Raw genomic sequence first — 26639 nt, forward strand, 5'->3', positions numbered from 1 at the left:
ATGAACTGTAGCACTCCAGGTTCCTCTGTCCGTCGAATTTTCCAGGCAAGACTACTGGAGTGGGTTGCCACTTCCTACTCCAGGGGACATTCCCCACCCAGGGATCGAACCCGCCTCTCCTGCATCGGCAGGCAGATTCTTAAAGACTGTGCCAGTGCCTCCAAACAAACCCAAGGATTTAAGTCAATTTGCTCTCCCAACCCAGGAGGTCTCCTCATACCTCCTACTCTCATTTCTAATTGTCTCTGCAAATACTTTCACAACTTCACTTAAATGTCAAACTTTGCAGGGTTTTTAAAGGACACCCACGCGCTGGTGTTTGCGAGAGGCTAGTAAGAGGCTGGGGCAGTCATCCACGGGGCACGGGGTTCGGCCTAGAGCGCTGGAGGTACGGCGGCTCCGGCGGTAGGTGTGAAAACAACCGGGGCTGACTCCACGCTAAGGAGAGAAGCCGGCGGAGACCAGCAACCTTCAACGTACGTCCCAGCTGCCGCGACGCCTCGTACGTCACTCCCGGCGACGGCGAGGGCGCGCGTGACGTCACTTTTGCCGGCGCGACGCCTAGCGCGTCAGTCCCGGCGACGGCGGCTTGCGACGTCAGGACGTCAGTTCGAGGCGCCAGGCGGCTCCCTTGCCGAGTGCGGGCCCTGGCCCTCACGCTCGAAGCGGTTGAGCGCTCGCCGGCCAGCCCGGCACCCAGTGGGTGGGGCCTCCCTCGGTCCGCGGCCCAGCGGTCTGGGGCGGTCTAGGGAGGCCGCAGGGACGCCGCACATACGCCCCCGCCGCGCGTCCTGACGCGCTACGTCCCGGCGCCCCCGCTTCGCGTCATGACTTCCGGGCGTGGAGGCCGCCATCTTGCTCGCGCGGAAGCGGCGCGGCTGGGTGGGAGTTCTGAAGCGGGAGTCGCAGATTGTGCGGCTGCCGCCATGCCGTCGTCGCCACTGCGGGTGGCGGTGGTGTGCTCGAGCAACCAGAACCGGAGCATGGAGGCGCACAACATCCTCAGGTAGTTGGGGCCTCCGCCCTGGTCCAGCGCGCCCCACGGACGCCGGCCGACAGGCCGTCCTTCCGGCTCCGGCCCGTGATGGGCAGTCCTGGTTCCTAGTCTCGGACCTAGCTGGCCCGTGCTGGGCGGTCCAGGTTCCTGGCCCGTGTTGGGTGGTGGCGGCCGCAGTTGCTGGCCCCGGCCCTCCCCGGTCCATGCTGGGCTGCGGCCCCGGATCCTGGGCTCGTACTGACCCGTGCCAGGCAATCCCGGCTTCCCGACCAGTTCTGGGTGACGGCGGTTACCAGCCCCGGTTCTCCCCGACCGGTGCTGGGCATCCCGGGTTCTCAGGCGGGCGGTACGTGGCGGCTCCCGAAGGACGGCCGTAGAGGCCGCGCCGCGTCCGGGCTCACTGGCTCCGGGCCCGTGTGGTGCGAGGACTCGAGAAAGCTCGGTCCGTCCGGTTTCCTCCATATGTGCCTAGCATCACGAAAAATTCAGAATGTGAGCCGAAATGTTTCCGGGTCACGGGAACCTCAAAAGCTGCTAGTAAACCTGAAAGGCTTATGCTATTCGTGTCTCCTTAGTACTCACATCTATATCTGAAAACAGTGATCTCCTTTAAATGCTCTGCAGTGAGGTGGTAAGTTTCAAGCCGAAGCTTAGGGTCCACGAGAGGACAGGCCGGCTCTGTCCAGGGCGTGTCGCCTGGTATCAAACGTGGAAAACTTGCACAACAGAACCTCAGGATAGAACAAGTCGTTAAAAACACGAAAGTGGCCTGTTTTAATGCATTTGTGTGTTTACTCCTGTTTACATTTTTCAAGTCCCATGCAAAGAATTCCTTTCTCCTTTGGAAAATCTCCAGTCGACAATTTCTGAACCACACGTGAATTTGGTTTCACGCGTTTAGTTTATATTTCAGTGGTAACTCCCTTTTTGCGACTCTCTTGTGTACCTTTAATAAAAGTTTATTCCCATTTGATAGTTTTTTTCGTTCAAAAGCACTTCACAGAATGTGAGATTAACGCCTTGTGTTACAGTTAAAAGTTAGGTGTACATGTCAACTTTGATAGTAAAACAAAGTTGAAATTGCTTTTCTCCCGAAGTTTGCTTACTTGGACGTTAAAGGACAGCCATGCTTCGCTTCCCCTACCGCGGCAGTCAGCTTTGACTCTCCCAGTGAAATCAGAGTTTTCCTGCACCCCTCATTCTTTATGAAGCTGGACATACCAGGTGTCCATGATCTGCTAGTTAAGAGTTTAATTCTTCCCTAACGTATACCACACTATCCACAGTATTCAGTTAATGTGTTTTTTGGTCGAGTGTGGTATGCTTGGAACCTAACAAATTAATGTGGAATTTGTTTCTAAACTAGAATTTTTTAAATTAAAGTTGTTTTAAAATTTGGAAAGTCCGAGGATTACAGTGTGCTTGATCTGATCCCCAAACTGAGTATATCTGTTCAGAGTCACTAAAATATGTATATTTTAGTGGTAAATATAAAGGAAAGACTGCAAAGTTCACATTCCTGGAAAAATTATTCAAGAAAAATGAAATTTAATATCTTCAGTTAGAATAACAAGTGACCTGGAGACCACCTCATTCTGCTGGCTCTGGCTGGTTCTGGATCCTTTGTTTTAAGCTCTTTGCATAACAAAGTTGGGATGGAATCTTACGAAAGGAGGTGTTTTTGAATCTCCTCTAGCAAATTTGTTAAATCATTTCTAAAGTTTTGCCTAGCTAATAGTCCTCAGTCACTGCAAAATACAAGCCCTTCCTTAGTTTGAAGTAGCTGGTATAGCCTAGGTACTCCTGTGGAAAGGAGGGTGAAGAGCCCCTGCAGATAATCACCACGTAGGAATGCTTGTGTACTTTTACCCATTTTACTGTCTTTCAAATTTAATCAAGAATGAGGGCCAAAGGAGGTAAGTTTAGAGTAACATACATTATTTACGTCATCAGTGTGAAGTTATCTTAGACATGAATCTTAATTCCTAAGATGTTTACATTTGGGGGACTGTCTTCCTTTTTAAAATAATTGTGTTTACATGTTGCAAAACATTCTTGCTATATAAGATGGAAAAGATAAGAATCACTCGAAGTACCGTTTCAGTGTACATTCTTCTTTCTGGATGTTTTCTGTATATACATACACACACTTAAGAGAGATCAAAATACTGTTCTGTAATCTCTTCACAGGATGTGAACGTAGTTTAATTTCAATGTTCATTTTTGCTTTTATTTTAGTATATTGGATTTAAACATACCTGTTCAGATTGAGTAATGGCAGTGGTTTCAAAACCGTGATTGAGTAGCAAGCAGTCCTGTGCAGTAGTCACTTTGGTAATCATCCCCAGTGACAGACGTGGGGTTGTTTCTCAGTTTTATAATATCCAAATTCTTGTGCCATTCATGTCTCTGTACACTTTTCTAGTTATTTCCTTGCCATAAATTGCTGGAGGTAGACTTGCTGAATCAAAAGGTAGGCATATTTTGCATTTTCCTACATTCTGCCAGACTGCTTTCCAGAAAAGTGCCTATTTACAGAACTCCCCGTTTCCTCACAATATGGACGTTATTTACATCTTTTCATGCTGCTGGGGCAAAATAAGAACCTTGCCTTTTCTTTAGTTTTAAAATTGCTATTGAGGTTGAACAAATTTTCATGTCATTTTTCACTTTTGAAACTAATTTATGGTAGTATCTCCATTTGGATAATTTACAAGGTTTAATAGCATCTTTAAATAATGTATATGATGACTTTTGCTACAAGCAGGGGAGCTTATAGATTTAGAGACATGAGACGTAGGTCTTAAAGATAATTGTGAAAAGTACTTAAAAATGACCATGATACATGGCTGATTCATGTCAATGTATGACAAAAACCACTACAATATTGTAAAGTAATTAGCCTCCAACTAATAAAAATAAATGGAAAAAAAAAAAAAAAAGACATGATAAGGGACTCCCTGGTGCAGCAGTGGTTAAGATTCCGCACTTCCAGTGCAGTGGGCACAGGTTCCATCCCTGCTGAGGGAACTAAGGTCCTCCTGCCTTGGCATGGCCAACAAAAATGTATGATAGTGAAAACAGGAAAATTGCATTTGCAGTTTGGTTACAACTGCATAAAACTGTGCTTAGGAAAACTTCTGAAATGAACTGTCAAAGGGAATACAGGTTTTTTTAGGCTACTCTGGGTCTCAGTTGCAGCATGTGGGATCTAGTTCCTTGAGCAGGGATCAACCCTAGCCCCCTGCATCGGGAACATGGAGTCTTAACTGTCAGACCAAACAAATGCATGCTAGATTGTTTACTACTGAAATCCAGTTTTTTCGCCCTGTTGAAAATCAGCTCAGGCTGTATTTTTCTGACATGTTGAATGCAAGTGTTAACAAAGGTTGGCATTTTCTAGAGCTAGCCATAATTTCCCTAGGGTGATCATTTTTGATCTTTTGAGACTAAATTATTTGAAATACTAGTCCTGGGAATTCTTTAGGTTTTCAAAAGGAGTGTAGGAAGACTGTTTGTTTCTACAGAGCCTCCCATTCTTTGTACTCTGCAGATTAAGATGTCCCTTTGGTGCCAATTAAATTACTTGTTTGTTCCAAACTATCTCTGGATGTTAAGGGGCATGTTGATTTTTGAAAGCTATATATTTAATTGTAGTAATTAAAAGCAAATTTTAAAGATTTGTAAAACCTACTGAAGTGAATTCTCAGTCTGTTTTCAATCGTAACTTCCTGGGTAGTGTGATTTGGGGAAGATAAGCAGACAGGCTTCAAATGTGGAAGAAAGAAGGTTAGAGTCATCTCTTTAGCTCCTCTGTGCCAAGTACTTTATAAATGCACATGTCATTTCATCCTCAAAACTCTTAAGATGTCCACACGACACAGGTGAGGGGATAAGACCCAGAGCCAGAAGCCCCAGCTGGTGAGTAACAGCAAGGATCTGGACACGGGGCTCCAGTCTGATGGACAAGTAACATCTGACGGGCTGGAGAAAGATCCGGGGTGGGGGGATGCAGCAGGCACCTGCGGCCCTGTGATGCTCCGATCTGCGGTGGGGCGCTCAACTCTCAGTGTCCTCAGTGGAGTGTGTGGCCCAACCACAGTGGGATGGAGGTGCTCAGACCTCTTCTCCCAGGGGTTCCTGGGATCTGAACCCTGGGCCACTCGACACAGCACACTCCCCATGATGGTGCTGAACTCTCCCTTGTCTTGTCCTAAACCAGAGAGGGATGGTTAGCTCTGCCCAAGGCCCCTTGGGCTTCATTTTTTATATTTCCTTTCTGGGTACACTTGGCAAAGGTGAACTGGAGACCATTTGGGGAGGTGGAAGGATTTGAAATCGTGTCTTTAAGGATGGCAGAAGAGGTGCCTACAGGGGACACGTTTGCCTTAATAGATCTTAAGGGATGTTGCATTGTGTTTTGCTTTTTGTCTTAAGGGGGCAGAAATAAGACCAGAAGGATTGGTTGGAAGAAGGTAGATTTCTGTTTGGTTCTTAACATTGAGACGAAACTGGGTAGACCAAGCATAGTATCAGCTTCAGCAGCTAAAACATTTTCCCTGCCTTAAGGATCATCACCAACCTTATATAGGCGAGAACAGGTCAAGCCCAGAGAAGATAGTTGGGCGGGTTCACTATGATAAACAGTGCTTAGCGCAGTGTTGGGGCTGGGACGACTCAAGTTTAGATTTTGAGAACCTACTCTGTGCTGGCCCCCACACTGGGGAGGCCAGCGGTGACCAGAAGAGCAAGTTGACCTTCGAAAAGCCAGAGTGGAGGAAGAGCCAGCCTAGAGCAGGGACATCCAAGCAGGAGTTCTCGTGGGGAAAATAATATATGTCTGTCACAAGCTCTGTGCACGGTGACCTCATGCTGAGAAGCCTCTTGGTTTCTTCTTGACCTTGTGGGATGGCAGGAATAAAATAAATCCTAGAAAACATTTACTGAGAAGTGTTTTGCTAGTAGTGACATCAACCTTACTGGAATGTTAACATTTCAGGAAGTTGATCTCAAGCTTGCAGCTGATCCACAGTGAAATTGCAGGCAGACATTGGAAGTGTGATGGTGTGTGAGCAGTTGATTTGTGTTGGGTAAACATGGGGTCATTGTATAGCTAGAAACTAGGCTGACTAAGTCGTGGATGATTTTACCTGTACTAAAGGTGACATGATTGTAAGCACATTGTGTCCTACTTAGAGACAGGTCGTACTTTCAGAAGTTTGGCAGTGGTCTAGGATTTCAGTCTTAGCCAAAATAATGCTTTGAATTAGGTTAATAAGTACAGAAAATAGGGAAAATACCATAACCCATAACCTATGCTGATAATTTGTGTGTTTTCATGATCAGTGTTCATTTTAACTTATTATTTTACCTTTAGACATCAGGATTATAGTTGAAACAATTCTGTTTCCCAGAATTCAGCATTTTATATGATACTATAATATTTTTTCTAACTTAACATTTTTATATCTTAATATTTAACATTATTAAAAGTATATGTCTCAGATAGTGATAGTTTTTTGATACCTTTATAAAAACAAGTTTGCTAAAAACTTGTCTGGAAGATTTATTTAACATACGAAATAATTGGCCCTTGAGTCAAAGCTTTTTGGTTGTCAGGAATACTTTTATAGCGCTCAGTCCGTTTATGTAAGAAACACGTCACTGTGCACAGTCACACAAGCTGTGTTGTCAGCCACGTGAGCTTAGAAGAGATAGCACTTCTGTTGCTAACTAGCCTTTCTGCCACTTGTGAACATTTTGTTGGGGGAAGAACAAGCTGAGTTTCTTTTTTTGTGTGTGTGGTTTAAATTCTGCCAGTGAATTCCTGTTTTGGGGGGTTTCATTTTATTTTTAAATATGTTTGGGTAACTGACTGTTAAGGCAGTTGGGGAGGCAGCAAGGAGAGGGCACAGCTGGCACACACACACACACCCCCCGCCCCCGGCCAGATAGTCTAGTGGGGAGAGCGGCACCTAGCCTTCAGACACCAGCAGGCATCCTCTGAAACACCCTGGTGGGGGTCAGCCGGCTGAAAGATTAGCCTAGATTATCTTTGGGGTAGTTTGCTTTGAGGATATGGACAGTGTTTCCTTTGGGCCCTAACTCCAACCTCAGGCTCCCCTGTGATAGGAGAGGAAGAGAGGAGGTGACCCACCCAGGCAGCTCAGACTTGCTGCCCCAGCAGTAACAGGGTAGGTGGGCACAAGAGACCCTGTGCTGGGGACTCTCCATCTCCTGGAAACCCTGTGGGCAGCTTTTCAGTGGCAGCCTTGCCCTGCCCCAACCTGACATGACCTGGGGTCCTATTTGGGGTCTGCATTACAGGTACAGTGTGTGCCGGGGCCCCCAGGGCACCCTGTTTCCCACTCTCCTGTCACCCCTGTGCCACGGCTTTGCTGTCCCTGTGTTTCCCGCCACCTGGGTCCTGGAGGGTCCCTTTATGCCATGCTCCCAGAGTATCTGAGGAGGGGGTTTGGGTCTCTTGATCGCTGCTGAATCCCAGCACATAGCAAGCTCCAGAAAATACTCCTGGATCAAGGTGTTATGACAGACCTACCACTAGTAGAAATGGCGATTGTTTTCCTTAAAACCTCAGCCATTGGGGTTTTAATAATCTCTTTCGCTGATGCCGGGCTAAATTAAGGTTTGTTCACTGTATTTCATTATTAATGTGTTTCAAGAGTAGTTGTACCTGGACCCGTTTTAACGAATTTGAACTTATCTAACAGTTGTGTTAGTCACTCAGTCGTGTCTGACTCTTTGCAGCTCTGTGAGCCCGCCAGGCTACTCTGTCTGAGGAATTCTCCAGGCAAGAACACTGAAGTGGGTTGCCATGCCCTCCTTCAGGGGATCTTCCAGACCCAGGGATCAAACCCAGGTCTCCTGCATTGCAGGCAGACTCTTTACCATCTGAGCCACTAGGGAAGCCCCAGATTTAAGAGTTAAGCTCATGTAAATAAGTTCTTTAATAACGGATAAATATTTCAAAAGAATGACCACAAGGAAATGACTGAGATATAGAGATACTTTTTTTTTTAAAAAGAGTGATGGAGGAGCTGTGTCTAAATGAATCTTTCATGTACCTTTGTTGGGAAATGTTTTATTTCTCCCATTGTTCCCCAGAATGATTTTGGGGACCCCTTTTGGAGTCAACTTCATAGATAGCTAGCTGAGAGAAGTCATGGTTTCTTAGTCTGACCTCACAGGCACTCTCACATAATTAATTTATCATTATTTGGTCTCAGATGACTTGTTTAAAAGAATCAGGGCTGCCACCAAAGGACAGGCCTTTCTCCCCAGATCCTGTGCGCACCTGTGCGACTTTGGGACAGACCCAGGGTGGTCCTAGATGGTTGTCCAACAGCTGTGCTCACGCAGCCCCCGGCTTGCCTCCTGATGGTGTCACACCTTAGGCTCTCTCTTTGGGAACTGGACTCAGCCCCAAGTCCCCGGAGACTGTGTTTCTGTGGGTACGTGTTTTTTCATAGCACACATTCCTCCCTGGTGGACCTGTTCCCTCCAGGGTATTTCCAGGATGGGGAGAGTTGGCTCTATGAGGATACAGTGATTGTTTTGGGCAGTTATTGTGGAGTAGCGGCCATCGTGAAGCCAGCAAGACCAGCATGGCCCCTGCTCTGTGCTCCTGTGGGGACATGACTGTGACCCATCTCTGTCACCATGTTGGGAGGGAGTGGCTCCTGTGCTGTTGTCAGGGAGACCTTCATCCCCAGCTTGTTGGTGCTCTGACAGAAAACATTTCTTCTATTGTACATTTCTGACCTGCTGAGGAAATGGGTTCAGCCCGCCATGGTCTGCGGGCATCTGCTGGGGGCCCTTGCATCCCAGCCACCCTTCTTTGAGGTCTATTTACATCTCAAGTGGCCATGGCCCTGTATGCTCAGTCATCTCTGCTGTCGTCCATGTTCTCCATCATGGGCAACATCCGGGGCTTGGGTTGGGGGCACAGCTTGGGCCATCCAGGGGTGGAAGGACAGGGCTCGGCTTTTACCAACCTCAGAGGGCTCGGGCAAGGTGTTTGACAGAGACCTGATGAGATGCTTTTAAAACGTATGCCCATGATGCTCTGTGGTGCCAAGCATGGTGGCTGTGCCCCTGGACCCCTGATCTGCACGGTGGCACCCCTGAGTGACCTGCAGGTCCTTCCTGCCTCTCTGGGAGAACAGTGACTCAACTGGGCTTCTGGAAATGCTGTGTCTAGTGGGAAGGGACCGTGGGTCTCGCCCCATGGGCACCACAGCCCAGTGAGGTTTTCCTCCTCCGTCCATCTTTCAGCAGAGAGCGACTGGCAAGGGTGCCCACGTGGTGGGGAGGGACTGCAGGCTGGCACTTCTCTGGGTGCTGGGCCTCGAGTGTCCAGATGCACTGGCTCCTCCGTGGGCCTCCCGTTGTGACAACCAAAAATCCCTCCAGAAGCAGCCAGACCCCTGAGTTACAATAAAATGTACAGAAAAGCTTGAGACATTGAGAGGCGGCCGCAGAGCCCACAGCACTGTGAGGAAGACATCAGTGCTACCAGTCCTGGGGTCAGCTACCAAGTCGGTGGGCAGGGACACATCCACATGGACGTGCAGTGGTGTGTGAACACAAGGTTAGGGTGAGCGGGCTGTTTGATGCAGACACTTTGAGCACTCCCATCCTGTGAGTTTGAGAGGACACGGGGTCTGCAGCAGAGCCCCTAGAGTGAGGACAGCCACGGGGCCACGTGGGTGCCATGTGCGGCTTGTGGGTGCTGCCTGCCTGACCATTTATCAGGAGACACTCAGCCGTCCCCTTGTCTTTAGGCCTCACAGGCGTTGCCTTGAGGCAGGAGGCCATTGTGGGGGTGCTTTTCCTGCGCTGGGGGCTCTGGGGCCTCTGTCTAGGTCCTGGGAAGCCAGCATCAGGGCAGCTGGGAACCTGGGCAAACAATTTCCTTTTAAGAGTCACACACACACACACAAAAGTCACACAACAATCAGAAACAGGGTTTTCTAGGTGAATCTTCGTTCGACTGTGTGTCTGCCCTTGGCTTTCACAGATAGCTGCCTCGTTCCCCGGAATCCATTAATTCTTTGTCTTGTGCTTGGATTGGCTTCATCTAGCTTGTGTAATGTGCTGCAGGATTTTTTAAAATTTGAGTATAAAATACTTAAAAATGGAGGGACTTCCCTGGTGGTCCAGTGGCTGAGACTTCACCTTCCAATGCAGGGGATGTGTGTTCAGTCCCTGGTCAGGGGAGCTTCAATCCCACATGCCTCATGGCCAGGAATCCAAAACGTAAAACAGAAATGATAATGTAGCAAAATCGATGAAGATTTTAAAAATGGTTCACATCAAAAAAAAAACAACAACTGAGGAACATTTTCTCTGAGGATGGTATAATTGTTCAAGTCCACTATTCCCTTTTAGCATTTTCTGTCTTGTTTAATCCAACGGTGATTCTCTGTCCTCTTGTGTCTTTCAGCAAACGAGGATTCAGCGTCCGGTCCTTCGGAACAGGAACTCATGTGAAGCTTCCAGGACCAGCACCCGACAAACCAAACGTTTATGATTTCAAAACCACATATGACCAGATGTACAACGATCTCCTTAGGAAAGACAAAGAACTGCATCCCAGTGGTTGCCCTTTAACCCCGAGGGCTTGTCTCTGGCGCATGTCACCTGTGGGCACCCCTCAGGGGCACCTGTGAGGCGGGGGATGCGGCGGCCCGTGTGAGGTGTGCGGGGTCACTGGGTTTCTGTCCCTGTGCTTACGGGACAGTCCAGGGGTTGGAGAGCACGTGGACACAGTCGGTTAAGGTTCTGGTGCGGTGTTAGAGCAGCTTAGGTGAGGAAGGTGGGAGCCCGAACCCTGTGGCTTCGCGCACTGCAGGTAGGTGTGCGTGCGGGTGTGCCCTGGTCCACAGGGGTGCCTCCCACTCTGGTGGTGGTCTGGAGATCACAAGAGGGCCGCGGTGGCTGCAGAGGAAGCATGTTAGAAGCAGGTAATCTGAGAGCATCTCATTGCAGGAAGGCACAAAGCAGACTGGGTCTGCTCCCTGAGACTCACCAGATTCTTGTGCACGTGACCACAGGCTGCGGGCGGCAAGGCCGTCCTTGCTGGCTGGGTTTTGGCCAGGGCATTCAGGGTCACCCCCAGTGCTTTAGGTTCCTGGGCTTCCTCGCGTTACCTCAAGTGATGGTGATTCTCGGGGTGGAGCCCGGACATGTTCCAAGTGAAGGAGTGTAGATGCCATGTGGAAAGCTGTCTTCACGTTGGCACCCTTGCAGTCTTAATAAACTATGAATGTCCTCTGTACACCTGTAAGTTAGTTAGGTGCGAGGGACCCCAGAGGCCATTCCAGCAACAGCGCTGGACGCAGGCGGTTGCTGCATGCCCCGTCACTGCACCTGTTCCTTCCCAGTTGCAGGGGGAACGTCGGCTGGGAGCATCAGGGCAGAGACAGGTGTTTCTTGTCAGCACTTAGGCCAGGCACTGATGCCTGGGTCTGGGACTCGCTCTCTGCACAGTCCCCAGGGCTCCCCAGTGCACCTGCCCCACGTCCCCTTCTCAGAAGCCCCAGAACCCACATTAGAAACAGTTGGGAGCACTTCCGGGGAGCTGCCAGGTGTGTCCTGGCCTCCGTGGTGGTGACGGGCTCTGGTAGAGACTTCGCTGAGGTCTGAGCGGTGAGAGCCACCCTGGCCTTGCCCCAGGGCAGAGCTGGGAGCCTGACTCCACGCTTTTGGTACTTGCACCGCAAGCACTCCGTGTTGATAGCTTATCTTGAGACCTTGTCTATTTTTGAAGATTATTGTTAGCACCATTCATATTTTAAAAGCTCTTAAACTCAACAAGAGAAATGAAACAGGTAATAGTGCACTTGTGCTCCCTTTGTTACTGTAACTCAGGTTCTCTCACATCAGAGTGCTCTCTGGGAATAAGCATTCACACACGAGACCAAATCTGGAGGTGTCGTGTGTGTGCCCCTGGTGGCTTGAGACGAAGGGGCAGGGACCAGCCTCTTGAGTGCTCAGATGCTCCTCCAGGGCGACTGCACAGGCCTCTGCCCCCGGGAGTGTCCAGGGGACGGCTGTCTTCGCTGTCGGCAGTCATACCCATTGACTGCCTTGTCGGCGCCCTCATGAGGCTCTGGGAGGGACCATTGGTTAACTGTCTTCACTTGGGTGGGATTTCTGCCACCTAGCTGGGGTGGGAAAGGGGCAAGACATGCAGTGCTTGGCTCTTCCTAAGTCAGCCTTTGACCTTTAAAGGAGGAGTGTGGGGGATCTGAGGCCTCCATTCATAAAGGGAATGGCAGGGTGAGGGTCTGCTGACTTGGGCAGGTTGGTGATCACAAGTGGGACTGGGAGCCCCATGTCCCCACGTGTTTGGGACACAGCAGACTAGCTGAAAACCCAGGACTGTAGCATGAATGCTGGGACTGTTGCAGAAGTGGTGGTTCTTGTAATTTGCAATGAAAAGCTAGGAAAATACTGTAAGATGTAAACCAACGTTAAGTAAATGTTCACATTTTCAGGGGAGAAAAAAGCCAGTCATTGGGCAGAGGCAGGAGTTGAGACCAAGGTGCTGGTGGGGATAAGAGAGGGCTGAGGACCCTGTGGTTCTTGAGCCCTCAGTGATATTAATTATTTGGCTAGAAGTAGAGGTTTTGATTCTGGTTTTCTGTCCACAAACAGGAGTGGGGTTGGGGGCCTGCCTGCTTTGAGCCTCTGGCGACAGGTGTGGTGACAAGAGCACCTGCTGAATGTCGCTCAGCCATTAAGTAGAGCCAGACACCTGGTGAAGTGTCCTCAGTAGTGCAGGAAGTCTAGGTTCACCTCACCCTCCCAGACACGGCCGCCTCTAAGGTGGGACCTGTCCTTAACTATAAGGAGGTCCGTCCACTTCCAAGTGTGTGGGTCCTAGGATTGTACAACCAGCAGACAGAGAAGGTTCTCACCCCAGGAAGCCACCACAGCCTCTGGCCCACCCCTACCCGTCAGGTCATATGATTTGAGTCTGTAGCAGCTGGCTTCTGCCTGACACCTGAAGTTTGTACAAGTTTTAGCGGGTACTCAGCTGGCCTTAAGTGTAAATTCCCCCTTGACCTTAATTTCTTTATCCCCTCTGCCTTGGAGTCCTTTTGAAAACAGACCCACTGCAAACTTGGTGTTCCACGTGGGGCTTTAATGTGGCTCTGGGATCAAGTTGGTGGAGGCATCCAGGTTTTTTTTGTTTGCTGCCAGAGCCAGTTTCCACAACTGCACTTCCTCCCTAGCTCCCAGCATCGGCTATGTGGACTCTGGCTTAGCCTCAGCCTGCTGGCCACCTTTGGGGAGAGAGAAGTGGTTTTCTTCTAAATGTAAGGATGGCCTGCCTGCGACCTGATGAACAGGGTCCATGGGCCCAGTCACGGGAGGGGCCACCCAGAAAGGAGAGGCAGGTGGGGTCCTTGGGGCTCCTTATAGAGGGTCATCTCTATATATATGTTTCAAGTAATTGCTTTGTGAATTATAAAACCACGTGTCTTAGCATGGAAATGTGTGGCTATAAATGCAGTTAATGTGATTTCTAATATGTGTGACCACTTTGCTCCCCAAATGGTGAGCTGAAGTGCTGGTGTAACTATAACACGTTCCCAGATCCCAACTTGTCTTCAGAGTTGGAGGCTGCCTGTTTAGCTGTATCTAGCAGACTTGCCCAGTTTATCTTGTGGATCTTTTGTAATTAATTACCTTTGGGGTTTAGATTTTTTTTAACAATTCATTTTCATCTTCTCAGTTTCATTGTTTTTTAGGCCTTAGATTTATGTCTACACTCACTTCTCCACTGTGTACTTTTTGTTATCTTGGGCTAAAAGATAAAAATAAAGGTGATTTCTAAGATTGTAAATCCCACAGCCTCCAGGACTCCATCCTGGGTTCGAGGTTAGTGGACACAGCAGTTCCGTCCTGTTCCAAGGCCCCTAGGCTTTTCCAGAACCTTGTTCTTGTGGTCTCTCAGACTCTTACCACCTTCTCGTGCTGTGCTCGGGGAGGGAGGTGTGGAGGGGTGGCTGCGCAGCTCCTGGCCCTTGCCCTGGAGATGCTCTCTGCACCTGAAGCCCAGGCTCCCTCGGGTTCCCACCGTCGGCGTGTCCCGCCTGCCCACCTTACTCACAGTCCCTGGTCACCTTCCCTGGCCCTGTACCTGCCTGGACACAAACTTGCCTGTCTGGCCCCATCTCATTTCATCCTGGTTGGCAGCTGTGGTCTCAAGTGGTTTTTGAAAATGGTGTCTGTTTAACATGGGAGCGTGTTCCTAAGCCAGACACTGGTGCCCAGGGAAGTTCTGATCCAGTTTTGCTGATACTTAAGCTGTTGGGTTTCAAAAAAGCACTCATGCTTAAAATAAAAATTACGGCCTTAAGATAGATGAGGCCAGAAGAGTAGCTCTCACGTCTGCCAGATGATGCCCCAAGTTGAGTGGCCAGCTGGGTCCCTTCCGAGTGAATACGGAGCCGCAGGCCTGATCCCTGCAGCCTGCAGCAGGTGTGTAGACTGGGTGACACTGTGGCCCACGCCAGTGTTTTCTCTCTGCCTGGTGTCCAGGGTGGTGAGGCCATTGCAGACCTCGGTGCCAGCGTGCCTGCTACTAGCTCTGGGCAGCAGAGGGACAGGCGCTCGGCAGCTCAGCGGCCTTGGGAGCTTCCTCCAGGGCTTGCCAGGTGCTCATTGCAGGGCGGCTGCAATCACCCTGATGAATATTTTTTTCAGCACAAGCAAGTTCCATGTGACAGCTTGTGCTGAGCAGTCCTCAGGGCATGTTCCAGGAGTGCCACAGCCATCTTGGCCCCTGAGACCATCCTGGTCTAGAGCCATCTGCTCTTGGCCTTGCTCACACCTATGTGTGGAGGGCAGCCCCCTGACAACGGTGGGCTGAGTGTGTTCTCATGATGACACATAGCAGCTGCGCCACCCCCCAACTGCCACCCGTTCCTGGAACCCTGGCCTATCCCCAGCCCCTGGGGAGGAAGGGCTGACTTGGCCACAGGAGCTGCAGCCCAGCCCTGCTGCCCCAGCCCCAAGGCCCAAGGGAGACCCTCCTGCTGCTGCTCAGCGCTTTTCTGTGAAGAGATGGACTGGGTGCCAAGGGGAGAGGGTGCCTCCTGCATCCACAGCAGGTGAGGGGTCATCAGGGCTCTCCAGGGGGAGGGGGCACAGTCAGCCTCTGGTCCACTCCTAGTGGCACTTGACTTGCATCTGGAATCTGAACTCCAGGTAGCCTGTGACCAGTGTCAGAGGGCTGGCTGGCTGGGAAGCCCAGTGAGCTGTGACGGGTGTGAGGTGGGGGCTGGGTAGGCATCAACAGTGTGTTCTACCCCCCACCCTGGGGCTGGGCCTGGGGCTGCAAGGAGCAGGAGGTGTGGGAGAGGGCTGGATGGGCCATGCTGAGGGTGGGTGTGGGCCTGGGCCCCAGCACTGTGTGAACACAGTGGACATGGCTTTCTCTGACCTTGGTGGGGGCAGTCTGCTGAGGAATCCCTGAGCTGGGGTGCTGGTGTAGCTATGTCCTCTCCAGCACTGATCCCTCCTCGAGGTGATGTGGACTGGAGGGGAGAGCACACCTGAAGTCTCAGGCCAGAGCTGTGTTGCCAGCAGGTGCTCCCCGCACCGGCCCCACATCCCCTGTCCACAGGTGAACCTGTACCTTCCCAACGCCATCCTCTGAAGTGAGGGACCTGTCCAGGGTATCTTTGGAGCACATGTCCACTCCAGGAGTGGGTGGAGGTCGAGGGGTGTCACAGGTGCTCTTGGGGAGGGCTTTTCTCTGGCATGGAACCCTTCTCTGTGACTACTTGGTGGAGCATCTCCCTGACTCATGTTGAGGGGCATAGCTGCCCTGTCAGGGCACGTGCTGTCACCATGACCTCCGAAAAAAACGGGAGACCTATTGGGACAGGCTCTGCCGGGCCACTTTTGGGTTAGGGTCCCATAGGTACCAGGGAACATGGGGCAGCACCTCTCCTCCCATGGCCTCCTCTCAGCTTCTGTCCTGCCCTTGGGGCTCACGGCCCTTCTTCCCTTCGCTGCCATGCTTCCCAGACACCTCCGGACCCTGGCTGCTCCCACAGGTCCCCAAGGGGAGCCCCGCTGGGCACAGGTGGGTCAGTTTGCAGTGACCACTGGTGTCTGGGACCAGTCCCCAACCCTCTTCTTATCCAGACAGTTCATTTTCTCATGCCAATTGCATTGTCTCGAGGGCCAAGCTCAACCCTCTCTGAGCGGACTCAGTTGGGGGCATTTGGGTCAGAGGCCATCCTGGGCTTCGGGCTGTTTCTGCTTCAGACAGTAACTGGAATTTCAGTGAGGGAGGGGGTCATTTAATTTCTCCTTGAACTCAAAGTGTTTGGGGGCAGATCTCCTGCCCGGTGCTGCTGGGAGGGTGGGCGGTGGTAGATGGCCAGAAGAGCGGCTCCTGGAGTGTCACCACATGCCCCTGCCCCCACCCACTGTATAGTGCTTGGGATCTCTTCTGTTTTCAAACCATTCTGTGTAGAAGTGATTTGATGTTTGTAGACTTAATTCATCATCTGAGGATTTTTTTCTCAAGAAGTTTTTTAAAAATAAGTTAATTATCACTGAAATTCTCCAACCTAGGACTCAAGCTTTCTCTTTTGTTTCGAGTTTAACATTTCTATGATGTTGCACACAGATAGCTGGGGTACAGGTATGTTTCTGTTTTTTTTTTTAGTTCTACCAGTTTATTGCTACCAACCCATCTCCCTCCACCCTCATGCACACATGCTCAGTCATGTAATCCCATGGACTTCAGCCCGCCAGACTCCTGTCCATGGATTTTTCCAGGCAAGAATACTGGAGTGGGTTGGTATGTTTCTATTTAAAACAAAACACTAAGACTAAAAGATATATTCCCCATTGCATTTTTATTTATCCAGCTAATTTATTTTTTTAAAGTTCTGTTTTCTTGAGCTTTCTCTCAAATGACCATAGCCTTTTACCTGATTTGGATAGTGGTCGACCTTGTTTAAAAGTCTGCTGATAACCAGCTCTGGTTTAACGATAAGCTTGTCACCTGCTCCTTTCAGGCTGACTTAAGAATGAGACCCTGACCTTTGACCTCATGGATCCTTCCAGTTACACTGAGGGTCGCAGTCTGTTCTTCTGGCCCAGTTTTGTTTTTAACACCATTTGGGGCAGTGGGGGCGGGGGGGGGGGGTGCAGATGGTAGTGTTTCCTATGAAGAAGAGATACAGTGGTTTCTCACCCCGCCAGGACCCATGCGGAGGTGGCCAGGCGCGTGGAGTCCCTCAGATGCTGTGCCCATTCAGGGAGCGCTGGGGCTAGTGCTGGTTGATCAGACCCTCACCTGCGAGCCCAGGCTGAGTTCCAGGTGTGTGTGTGTGCAGGGGATGGGGGCAACCATGCCCTGGAGCCCAGGCCTGTGAATAGTGTGGTGCAGCTGGTTACATGTAGAACATGATTACAAATGAAATGTATTTGCTGCTTTCCAGTCCATTCTTGACTGACTTTGGCCCAACCACAACGGCTGTGCTACCAAGTTGCAGTTTGGGGAGTTGTGGCTGGGTCTCTGCTTCCATCTACCCTGCCTTTTCCCAGCTTCCTGTAGCCCCGCCAGCCCGGGCCCAGTCCCCTCGGGTGGTCCCCTCTTGCCCCTGCGGCCTCCAGCTGTTTGGAGCACTCTCTCTGTCCAAGAGGTTTGCTTTTCTGATTTTTATCCTTTTTCTACATAATACCTATTTCTAAAAATGGCACAGTTACACTTCCCGTGTTGCCCTGTGCTGTCCTCTAGGGTGTCCCGTTTGCAGCACGTGTGTTTGAGACACCCGTTGTGATCTGAAGTCTTCTCTCTGGGGATGTGACTGTTTAACAAGTGTGTGGTTGTCACAGATGGTCCCATGGAGACAGGGTTGGGCCCAGCCTGCCCCACAGTGGCCAGCACCTGTGCTTCTTGGGTTTGTGTTTTTTTACAGGTCCTTACCAGGCCAGTGGCTTTGACACAAAACCCTGGGGTTGTTGTGACAGCAGATTGTAGGTGGCATGGGGAAGCCATGGGCAAGGGTTGGCCCTGTGCAGCCTCAGTGCTCATCCAAAGTGAAGGTGGCAAGGTTGTTGCTATGTAATGAGGCTAAAATTTGAGTGAAACGATTGAATTGTTCCCAGATGCAGTGGGAGGCTCATTTCCCTGCTGAGCTGGCCATCCCTCCGTGCCTGGAGGCTTCATGTGCAGGGAAGGGGCTCCTGGCTGCCTCCCTCAGGACCGGAAGGGGTCTGAGGGTAATCTTGACCCTCTTGAATCAGCAGAGAAGAGAGCAGGGCAGCTTACCAGAGCTCCAGACCGCTGAACTTGGAGTTGGGAGGTTACTGTGGGCTTCCAGGGGTACAAGGTCCTGCTGACCTTGGTGCTGAGCTTGGCCCGGCAGGGTTTGCAGAAGCCTCAGCTCTTGCCCAGGGCGTGGCCGGCCAGTTGTCACCTGTCCAGGGCAGCGAGGTGCCTGAGCGCCGCAGCTGGAGGCTTGTCCCTGCCTTCAAGTACCTTCCCCAGAAGCATTGGGCCCCTATGTGAGGAGTTTTGCAGTTTCCGTTAAAGTTGGAATGAGCTCAGAACTGGAAGTCATGTCAGGTAGGAGGATGCCTGGACTGAGTGTCCTCTGGGGTCACAGCCCACCTGGCAAGCCCAGCCAAAGGATCAGGGTTCACATCCCAGGCTCAGCTCCAAAACAGGAAATGACAGGTTTGGCCTGGTGGTGTGCAGGAGCAGAGGTCCTGATGTAGATGGGCCAGGATGTCCTCCGGCTCTGACAGGTCAGTGTCCAGGGCGCAGCTTGGACAAGGGTGTCCTCTCTTGGCAAAGCTCCCATCATGGTGGTCAGACCGAGTCATCCTTTCTTGGTGAAGCTCCCATCACGGTAGTCAGATTGGGACCTGCCCAAGTCGCCCCACCTGCCCTACCCGAGAGACCCCAGTGCGTGGTCAGAGCTGGGCTCCAGAGCCTGCTTGTGGGGAGTGAACATGGGTGGTGGTGGACAGTATTGTCCTGAAGCCCCTTTCCGACTGGTGTTGAGCTGCACCGCCCTGGCCCTCCACCTTCCTCCTCAGGGTTCTGTCTCTTCCCGGAGACCCTGCTTCTCGTCTCAGTGTTCTGAGCTCTGCTTTACCTGGGTTTGTCTCCATCTTGTGCACTGGGTGATGTTTGTGGGAATTCAGACTGAGCTGTCTCACCTCCTGGGAAGTGTTTCTCACCTGGGAAGTGTCTCCATCCCTGGGGAAGCCAGACCCTGGCAGGCCTCTGGGCTGAGTGGGGACATGGGGTCCAGGCTCCACTCTTAAACCCATACCCTTCAGGGGAGCATCTGACCCCGACTTGGGATTCTTCTGGTGTCTCTACCCTCCCTGGAATCTCTCTGTCTGCCTCGTGCATCTGGCCTGGAGTGTTCCATAGACAGCGGAGTCTGGTGGGCTACAGTCCATGGGATCGCGAAGAGTTGGACACAGCTGAGCAACTAACACTTTCACTTTTGCTCATCCCCCACCCCCACCCTGCCCTCAGCTGTCTGCCTTCATGGGCACATCTCTGCTTGGACCCCTGGCTCCCAGCATGGGCTGTGTGCCAGGGCCCTGCTCTGTGTCTGCCCGGCCCCCTCGGCCCACCCTCCTGGGCCCTTGTCTGATGGGAATCTCTGCACAGCTGAGCTGACCACCCCCCCCTTGCCCCGCTCCTGAGGAGGCAGGAGCAGCCACGTGCTTGCGTTCCACAGGGTCGGCTGCCTCACACTGCTGCTGAGGGCTCGGTAAGGTGCTGCCCGTGGATGTCCATCTGTCATGGTTGCCAGGTGGACTGTTGAGACCCGTTTCTCTGAGAATTGCTATTGAGGCAAAAACATTCAACTGAACCTGTTTTGTGAGCCGAGGACACATGTGTAAGGGCCAAACCTCACTTCTGAAAAGCTACCTTGAGCTAGAACAGGCCGGAGGCCCTGGACATTCCAATCATGAGCAGGTGCGGCTCTCCTAGCAGGCGGCCTTCAGGCCAGCCCGTGGTGCCCACGGGTGTGTCTCCAACTCATCAGTGTGCCTGCCTTTTGCTCTTTTTTTTTTCCTTTTGCTCTTGAACTTTGGAGATGAGCCACCCTGTGCCTGCTGTGTTTTATTGCACTGTCAGGACAGTCCCTGAGGACCCCATCCTGAACCAGGCACTCCCCTGTGGGGTTGCTTTGGTGACCCATGGTTCATGGAGAAGCTGTTAAAGAGCACATCTCTTCTAACAACAGGGTATGTGTCTTTCGATGGCTTGAGACCCCCGAGTGTCTCAAAACCATCCTCTGTACTTGTGCTTCCCTTGGCAGGAGGCAGACCCTCCTGTCTTCCCCCAGGACCACCCCCCCGGCCCCCACCCTGAGATGCCGCTGATCACACAGCAGGGGAGGCGCCCCAGTCATCCTTCACCAGCCCCAGGTGAGAGTAGTTGGGATGCGCTGTCTGAAGGCCAAGGAGCTGGGGGTGCATGGCTGCCACCCCTGGAAATGGAGTGGAGCTGGAGTCGGGGTGGGAGCCTGGACGCTGCATTCTCTGCCCACACCCACCGGGGCCTCCATTCACCTGAACTGGACTTTTGAGCCTGCTTGGATTTCCCTCATATTTCAGTTGGTAAAAAATCCACCTGTAATGTGGGAGGCTTGTGTTCGATCCCTGGGTTGGGAAGATCCCCTGGAGAAGGGAAAGGCTACCCACTCCAATATTCTGGCCTGGAGAATTCCATGGACTGTACAGTCCATGGGGTTGCAAAGTGTTGGACAAGACTGAGCAACTTTCACTTTCACTTTCCACACCTGTCAAGGGGTTAGTTTCTGACAAGTGTGTGGGCTCCAGGGGAGGTCCCAGCCAACTTCCCTCCCTCGAGGAGGCTCCCTGCCGTGGCGGGTCAGGTGACCCTTGACCCACTATACTCAGCCAGGCTCACCATTGCACCTGGGCCCAGGGTCACCACTGGCCACCTGAGGATCTGTGGGGGTAGTCCTAGGGGCCTAACACGTCCTTCCGGCCTGGTCAGACCCCAGATGGGTGGGCCTTCCCTCAGAAGCCAGACCGTAATAAAGGCTTCATCTTGGTGGCAGATGACTCCTGTTCTGTTTCGCACTTTTCCTGTCCCCCATGTGTGAAGTGGGAGTTCAGTTGAGTCCCTGTGAATCCAGTGGTTTGCAGTTTCACCCTCAAGGGCTTCAAGCACATGCTGGCCTTGGTCCTGCCCAGCATGGCCTGGGCCTTGCATCTCAGAAATTTGCTGGATAATAGCCCCAGAGGCCACCATTACCCCTCTCCTGTTGCACTGACCAGGGAGCGGGTTTGACCTCTCAACTCAGCCCTTTCTCCTTAGTTACAGCACCTGAATTTCATCTGTTAGGTCATCTCTGTGAATACCTGAGGGTCGAGGAAAGGAGGAGGGGCTTTGCAGGGCTGCTGGGAACCCTGATGAGCAGCTCCCTGAGTGCCTCGTGGCCTTCTTGTGGTTGTCACTGTGAGTCTCAGTGTCCCCCAAAGCTGGGCTGTCTGGCAGCAGGTCTCAGCCAGCATGGGGATAAAGGCGCCTTCTCCACCAGGCTGCCCCACGTAGGGCCTCCCTGGCCTGTGTTCCACAGGACATGGATGCCAGGCCGGCCCATGTTCCCTAGACATGGGTGCCAGGCGTCCAAAAGACCGGGTTCTGGGAAGGCTGACCTCGGTGTGGCAGCACAATCGCGGCGGGCAGCCAGGGAAGCAGGCCAGAGTGCAGTGCCAGAGTCATTACACTCTTCTAGAAAATGGCCAGAGCCAAAAACACCCCCCCCCCCGTCCCCCCTCCCCACTAACAGGTATCTTTTCAAGTAAAAACTAAATACATGTTAAAGGTAGTTTTCACCATCCAGGATGGTAGGAAATGTGTTTTGAGTAATATGAGCTTGTTTAAATAAATTATCTTAATTTAAAATCTGGGAAAGACAGTAAATGTACCACTCAGAGTTCATAAATCAGCTAATCTGTGTTCCTGAGTAGAGTGGGTGAGATGCTTGTCCCACACTATCCAGAATGACCCTTAGAGACTACAGGCCCTATCTTTGGAGCGGTGAGCCCTCCCGTGGGGCCAAGGACACAGCTATTGGCCTTTGGGTGGGGCCCTGTGTGGATCCCTGGGGAGGCATCTCCAGCTTGGGGCCACCTGCTTGGCACAGACCCTGACTGTGAGATCCGTGTGGCCTATCCAAGCTCTGAGGGACCTGGGCCTGGGCCTCCTTGACTCTGCCCTCAGTTAACCCAAGGCTTCTCTCTCCTGGACACACTTCTTGCCACTGACGTGTCCTTTCTTGGGTGGATTTCTGGATCTCCTCACTGCGGTGACTGAGCCAGACTTGGGTGTCCATGTGAGCTCAGTCTTTGCCAAAGGGCTGCAGTTCATTGGGGCGCTGGCCAAGATGCTGTAGGACAAAAGAAGCCATTAGGGACCTTATTTCCGCACTTCCAGTACAGGGGGCAGGGGTTCTATCTGTGATCTGGGGGACACAGAAGAGAAGGCTGTAGACACTTGGTCTGCTTTCTGGAAAGGTGTGAGTCTAAAGGCAGCCTGGAAGACTGAGGGGCGTGTGTCCAGACACTGAGCTGGGGGCACTCACCCCCACCTGACTCGGCCTCTCCAGGGACTGTAATTCTGCGTGCCACCCCCTCCTGCCCCCGCCCCGCACCTGCACCACCCTGATGCTCCTGCTGGAGAGGTGGCTCTGCCTGGGGTGCTGAGCTCGCTGGGGTGTGGGGCTGCTGCACTTAATGACAAGGGTCTTTATCGAAAGTTCCTTAATTCGAGTACTCAGCTATACGCAGAACGGCATTTTACACATGCTGGACAGAAATAAGAGGATCAAGCCCCGGCCAGAAAGGTTCCAGAACTGCAAAGACCTGTTTGACCTGATCCTCACCTGTGAAGAGCGAGTGTACGACCAGGTGGTGGAAGGTGAGCCAGCCCCAGGGCCAGCCCCTGCACTGTGGAGCTGACCTAGGCCACACCCTCCAGCCTGCTGTATATCCAGTGCTTCTGATGCATCCCAGCTCCTGTGGGCGGTCCCTGGTCCTGACCCAGGGCTGATTAAGGATTCCTGGTGTCTGTCCCTGGAGGAGGGCATGGCAACCCACTCCAGTACTCTTGCCTAGCGAATCCCATGGATGGAGGAGCCCGGCGGGCTACAGTCCATGGGGTCTTAAAGAGTTAATGTGTCTGTGGGCTCCTGTGAGCAGGGGAAGTTGGGTGAGGCCACAGAGAGGTGGACAGAGGATCCTTGACCTTTGTGGGCCCTGGACAGGAGATGGTGTCCTTCTGGATGATTATGTTCATAGGGGCAAAACCACCCATGCTGGCGACAGCATCATGTGTGTTAAGGGTCTCTTTGGTGCAGAGGAACCGGGGCCTGGTCCTTCGCGAGTGAGGGCATTGTTACTGCCCCCTGCACGGTAGGCTGGTTGGTGTTTGTGAGTGTGACCAAGCAGCTAGGGATCCCACTTGAGCACAAGCTTTCCTCCCAGCACAGCTGTGTTCAGCATGAGGCTCCAGGGTGGCAGGGAGTGTGCAGCCTGGTTAGATGCCTGATGTGGGTCCTTAATTGTAGTTCCCAGAGGCCAGGGTAGTTGGGTATCACAGACCCTTCTGCGCTCTGATTCCAAAGCCTCTTACTTCTGTCCTTCTGTTATGGTCAGATCTGAATTCCAGGGAGCAGGAGACCTGCCAGCCCGTGCACGTGATCAACGTGGACATCCAAGACAACCACGAGGAGGCCACGCTGGGGGCATTCCTCATCTGTGAGCTCTGCCAGTGTGTGAGTATCGGCCTGCCCCGGCTGCCTCCTGCACACCAGGGCTTCAGCAGGAAACTGAGGAGCCACTCAGTTCATGTTCAGGTTATTTCCAAAGGTTACAACCCAGAATTGTGGAGGTGCCCACAAGTATGAGGGTCAGCAAATTGGTTCTGGCTACAGAATTCCCCTCTCAGCATTTTAGGCTGATCAGGTGAGAGCGCCTCACCAGGGGCTGGTTCCATGGACACATGCCTCCTGCCAGTACCCTAACACCTAGCAAAGCTTGGGGGCCCCAGAGATGGTGTTAAAAGGGTGCTGGTCCTCTTCCTCTGGGCTTATTATTCCAGACATCTGGCCCTCCACAAGTGGCCTGGACATCCTCCCTTCTACAGGAAACCTCAGATTCTTTCACGGCTGCTGTGTAGCTGTGCTCAGAGCCAGACATTTCCTCTTAGAGGTGCAAAAGAACCCATCCAAGGAGAAACTGCTATGCTTTGTCTTACCTTCACCCGCGGTTTCTGCATTTAGGCCAGCTAACTCAGTGATTGGAAAATGAGGAAAACAAGTGGCTTAACCAAGAAATATAGACAGGCAGGCGTGAATGTGTTTGCTGTGTGAGGGGCCCAGGCCCCTGCTCTCCTGTTACTGTGCCCAGCACAACTTCTGTTCCCATTGTGTCACATGGTCCAGGGTGGCTGCTGAAGCTCCAGCCGTTGCACTTATGATCTGGCCATCATGCAAGAGAAGGGGCTGAAGGGGATGACAAGTCCTAGAAATAGCACACATGACACCCACTTGGTTCATGCTTGTGAGAACTTGCAGAGGAGAGGCAGTGCTTGCAGGGTGAGACTAGGGCACCAAGCTGCCTTGGCCTTAGGCCAGCCCCAGGCCACCCCAGGGCTGCCCCTGGTCATGCCTCCTCCTCCCAAGGCAGTGGTTCTCCACCAGGGACCATCTCACCACGTCTGCACGCACAGTGGGCCTCAGCCGGGAGACACTAGTGGCAGCTGGCAGGGGGTGCACCGGTGCTGCCCGACACCCTCTGTGCACAGGGCGGCCTTCGGGCTTCCTCGCGGAGAGACAACGGGCAGGTTGGGTCTGCTGTTTGTGGGGACAGCGCAGCGGCGAGTGTCTGAAGTGTGTGTTCGCTTGAGCTCTGAGGCTGGCCTCTGGCTGCTGCTGCTCTGTGTCCCTGTCCCTGGTGGGTTCCCCTCACAGCACAGCGGCTCAAGGTGGGTCTCTTGTCCACTCCAGATCCAGCACACAGAGGACATGGAGAATGAGATCGACGAGCTGCTGCAGGAGTTCGAGGAGAAGAGCGGCAGGACCTTCCTGCACACTGTCTGCTTCTACTGAGCCCGCCCGGCGTCCGGGCGCCACCCGCTTGAAGCCATCTTTTTGAACTTCGTTTTGTTAATACTTTTTCCTCCCTGATATTTGTTTTTACCTTTAGGTATTCTGCCGGTGGACGGTAGCAGTACCCAATAAACTGTACATATGAAATGAGAAGATACATACATGCCAGATCACAAACAATCAAGTTTTTCCCATCCCACTTTCATTTAGGAGTGGGATCTTGATTATAGTTTTTCTTTAACTGAAAAAAAAAAAAAAAGACGGTTGATAGCACATGTCCCCCAAGACATCCGCTTCTCACTGAGCATCCCTTTCCTGGCTACCCTAACTGGCTGGAATGTACAAATCCCTGAATAAAGCAACAGGCTGTACTTTTTGGGAAAGAACCTGCCATTGTCCAATAAATAGATGTTGATGGTCACCTTGGCTTCATCCTGAGTTGCCTGGCCCTCCAGTCAGGGCCCTTGGACAACAGTCCCAGGCATGTGGGTCACGGGGAGTTCCCTGGCACCATCCAGAGGGCTTTCTGTTCACAAGCCCCTGCGCCAGGAATATAGCCTCTGCCCCGGGGTTTTGGGACCACTGTTCTGGTGAGCCCTCTTGATTTCTGCAGCAGTGGAAAATCTCGAGTTCCTGCAGGAAGCTGGGCAGGGAGTTGGGGGGCGGGGGTTGGGGAGAGTGGTCCTGTGTAAGCAGTGCTGTCCTGGGCTGCAGATGACAGGTTGGCCCAGGGCCCCCTCCTCATCCTCCAGCATAATGGGGCAGCCAGACCAGGCCTCTGACTTTCCAGGTGGACCCCTAAGGAGAGCTGGAGCTGAGGCTGGCCCTGCCCCCCCGCAACGGGGGATTCTTTGGCCTTTTCTGAGCTTGGTCGTTGGGCCGTGTGGCCATGGCTCTGGAGTGATCTAGCTGGCAGCCGCCCGGCAGCCCCTCCGCTAAAGGCAGCCTCTTGCCATAGTGGGCTGGGTGCCGACCAGCCGGTTCGCAGCCCCTCACCCCGCGACCCCGGGCGGCGGGGAGGAGGGGCCTCCAGCTGAGAAGTAGGGAGGAGGAGAGCGGAAGGAAGCCCGGGCCTCTCCAGGATCGCCCCGGCGGGTCGGAACGGGACGCGGCCCGCGGTCCCGGGGCTCTGGGCTGGCAGCCAGGGCCGGCCCTGGCCACATGGGGGCCAGCGGGCCCTGCGGCCCCCGGGGAGGGGTCCGGCCGGCGTCTCGGGGGCGGGCGGCCGCGGGCGGCGAGGTCCCTCCCGGGAGGCGGGCGCGGGGGAGGCCGCAGGGGGAGGGGGCCGGAGCCGCGCCGCGCGCAGGGCGGGAGGCAGGGCCGAGGGCGGAGCGGAGCGCGGCGGGCGCGGCGAGCGCGCGGGCCGGGCGGCCGAGGACCCCAGGAGCGCCGCGTCCCCTGCCCCGCGCCGGCTCCGCGCCTCCTCCCCGGCCAGCAGCGGTGGGTGCGCGGCGGGCTGACCTCTG

At 52.8% G+C, this 26639-nt stretch overlaps 1 protein-coding gene across 1 annotated transcript; it reads left to right on the plus strand.

The window, feature by feature from the left end:
• Nucleotides 1-805: 805 nt before the first annotated feature.
• Nucleotides 806-25594, plus strand: SSU72 (SSU72 homolog, RNA polymerase II CTD phosphatase). Its single transcript, XM_061160603.1, has 5 exons — nt 806-1006; nt 10464-10607; nt 22843-22982; nt 23720-23838; nt 25072-25594. The coding sequence occupies exons 1-5, from the start codon at nt 828-830 to the stop codon at nt 25171-25173; spliced, it is 684 nt and encodes a 227-aa protein (XP_061016586.1). The 5' UTR covers nt 806-827; the 3' UTR covers nt 25174-25594.
• The last annotated feature ends 1045 nt before the right edge of the window (nt 25595-26639 follow it).

Source organism: Dama dama, chromosome 14 (genome assembly GCF_033118175.1).
Source record: "Dama dama isolate Ldn47 chromosome 14, ASM3311817v1, whole genome shotgun sequence".
NCBI classification, from domain to species: domain Eukaryota; kingdom Metazoa; phylum Chordata; class Mammalia; order Artiodactyla; family Cervidae; genus Dama; species Dama dama.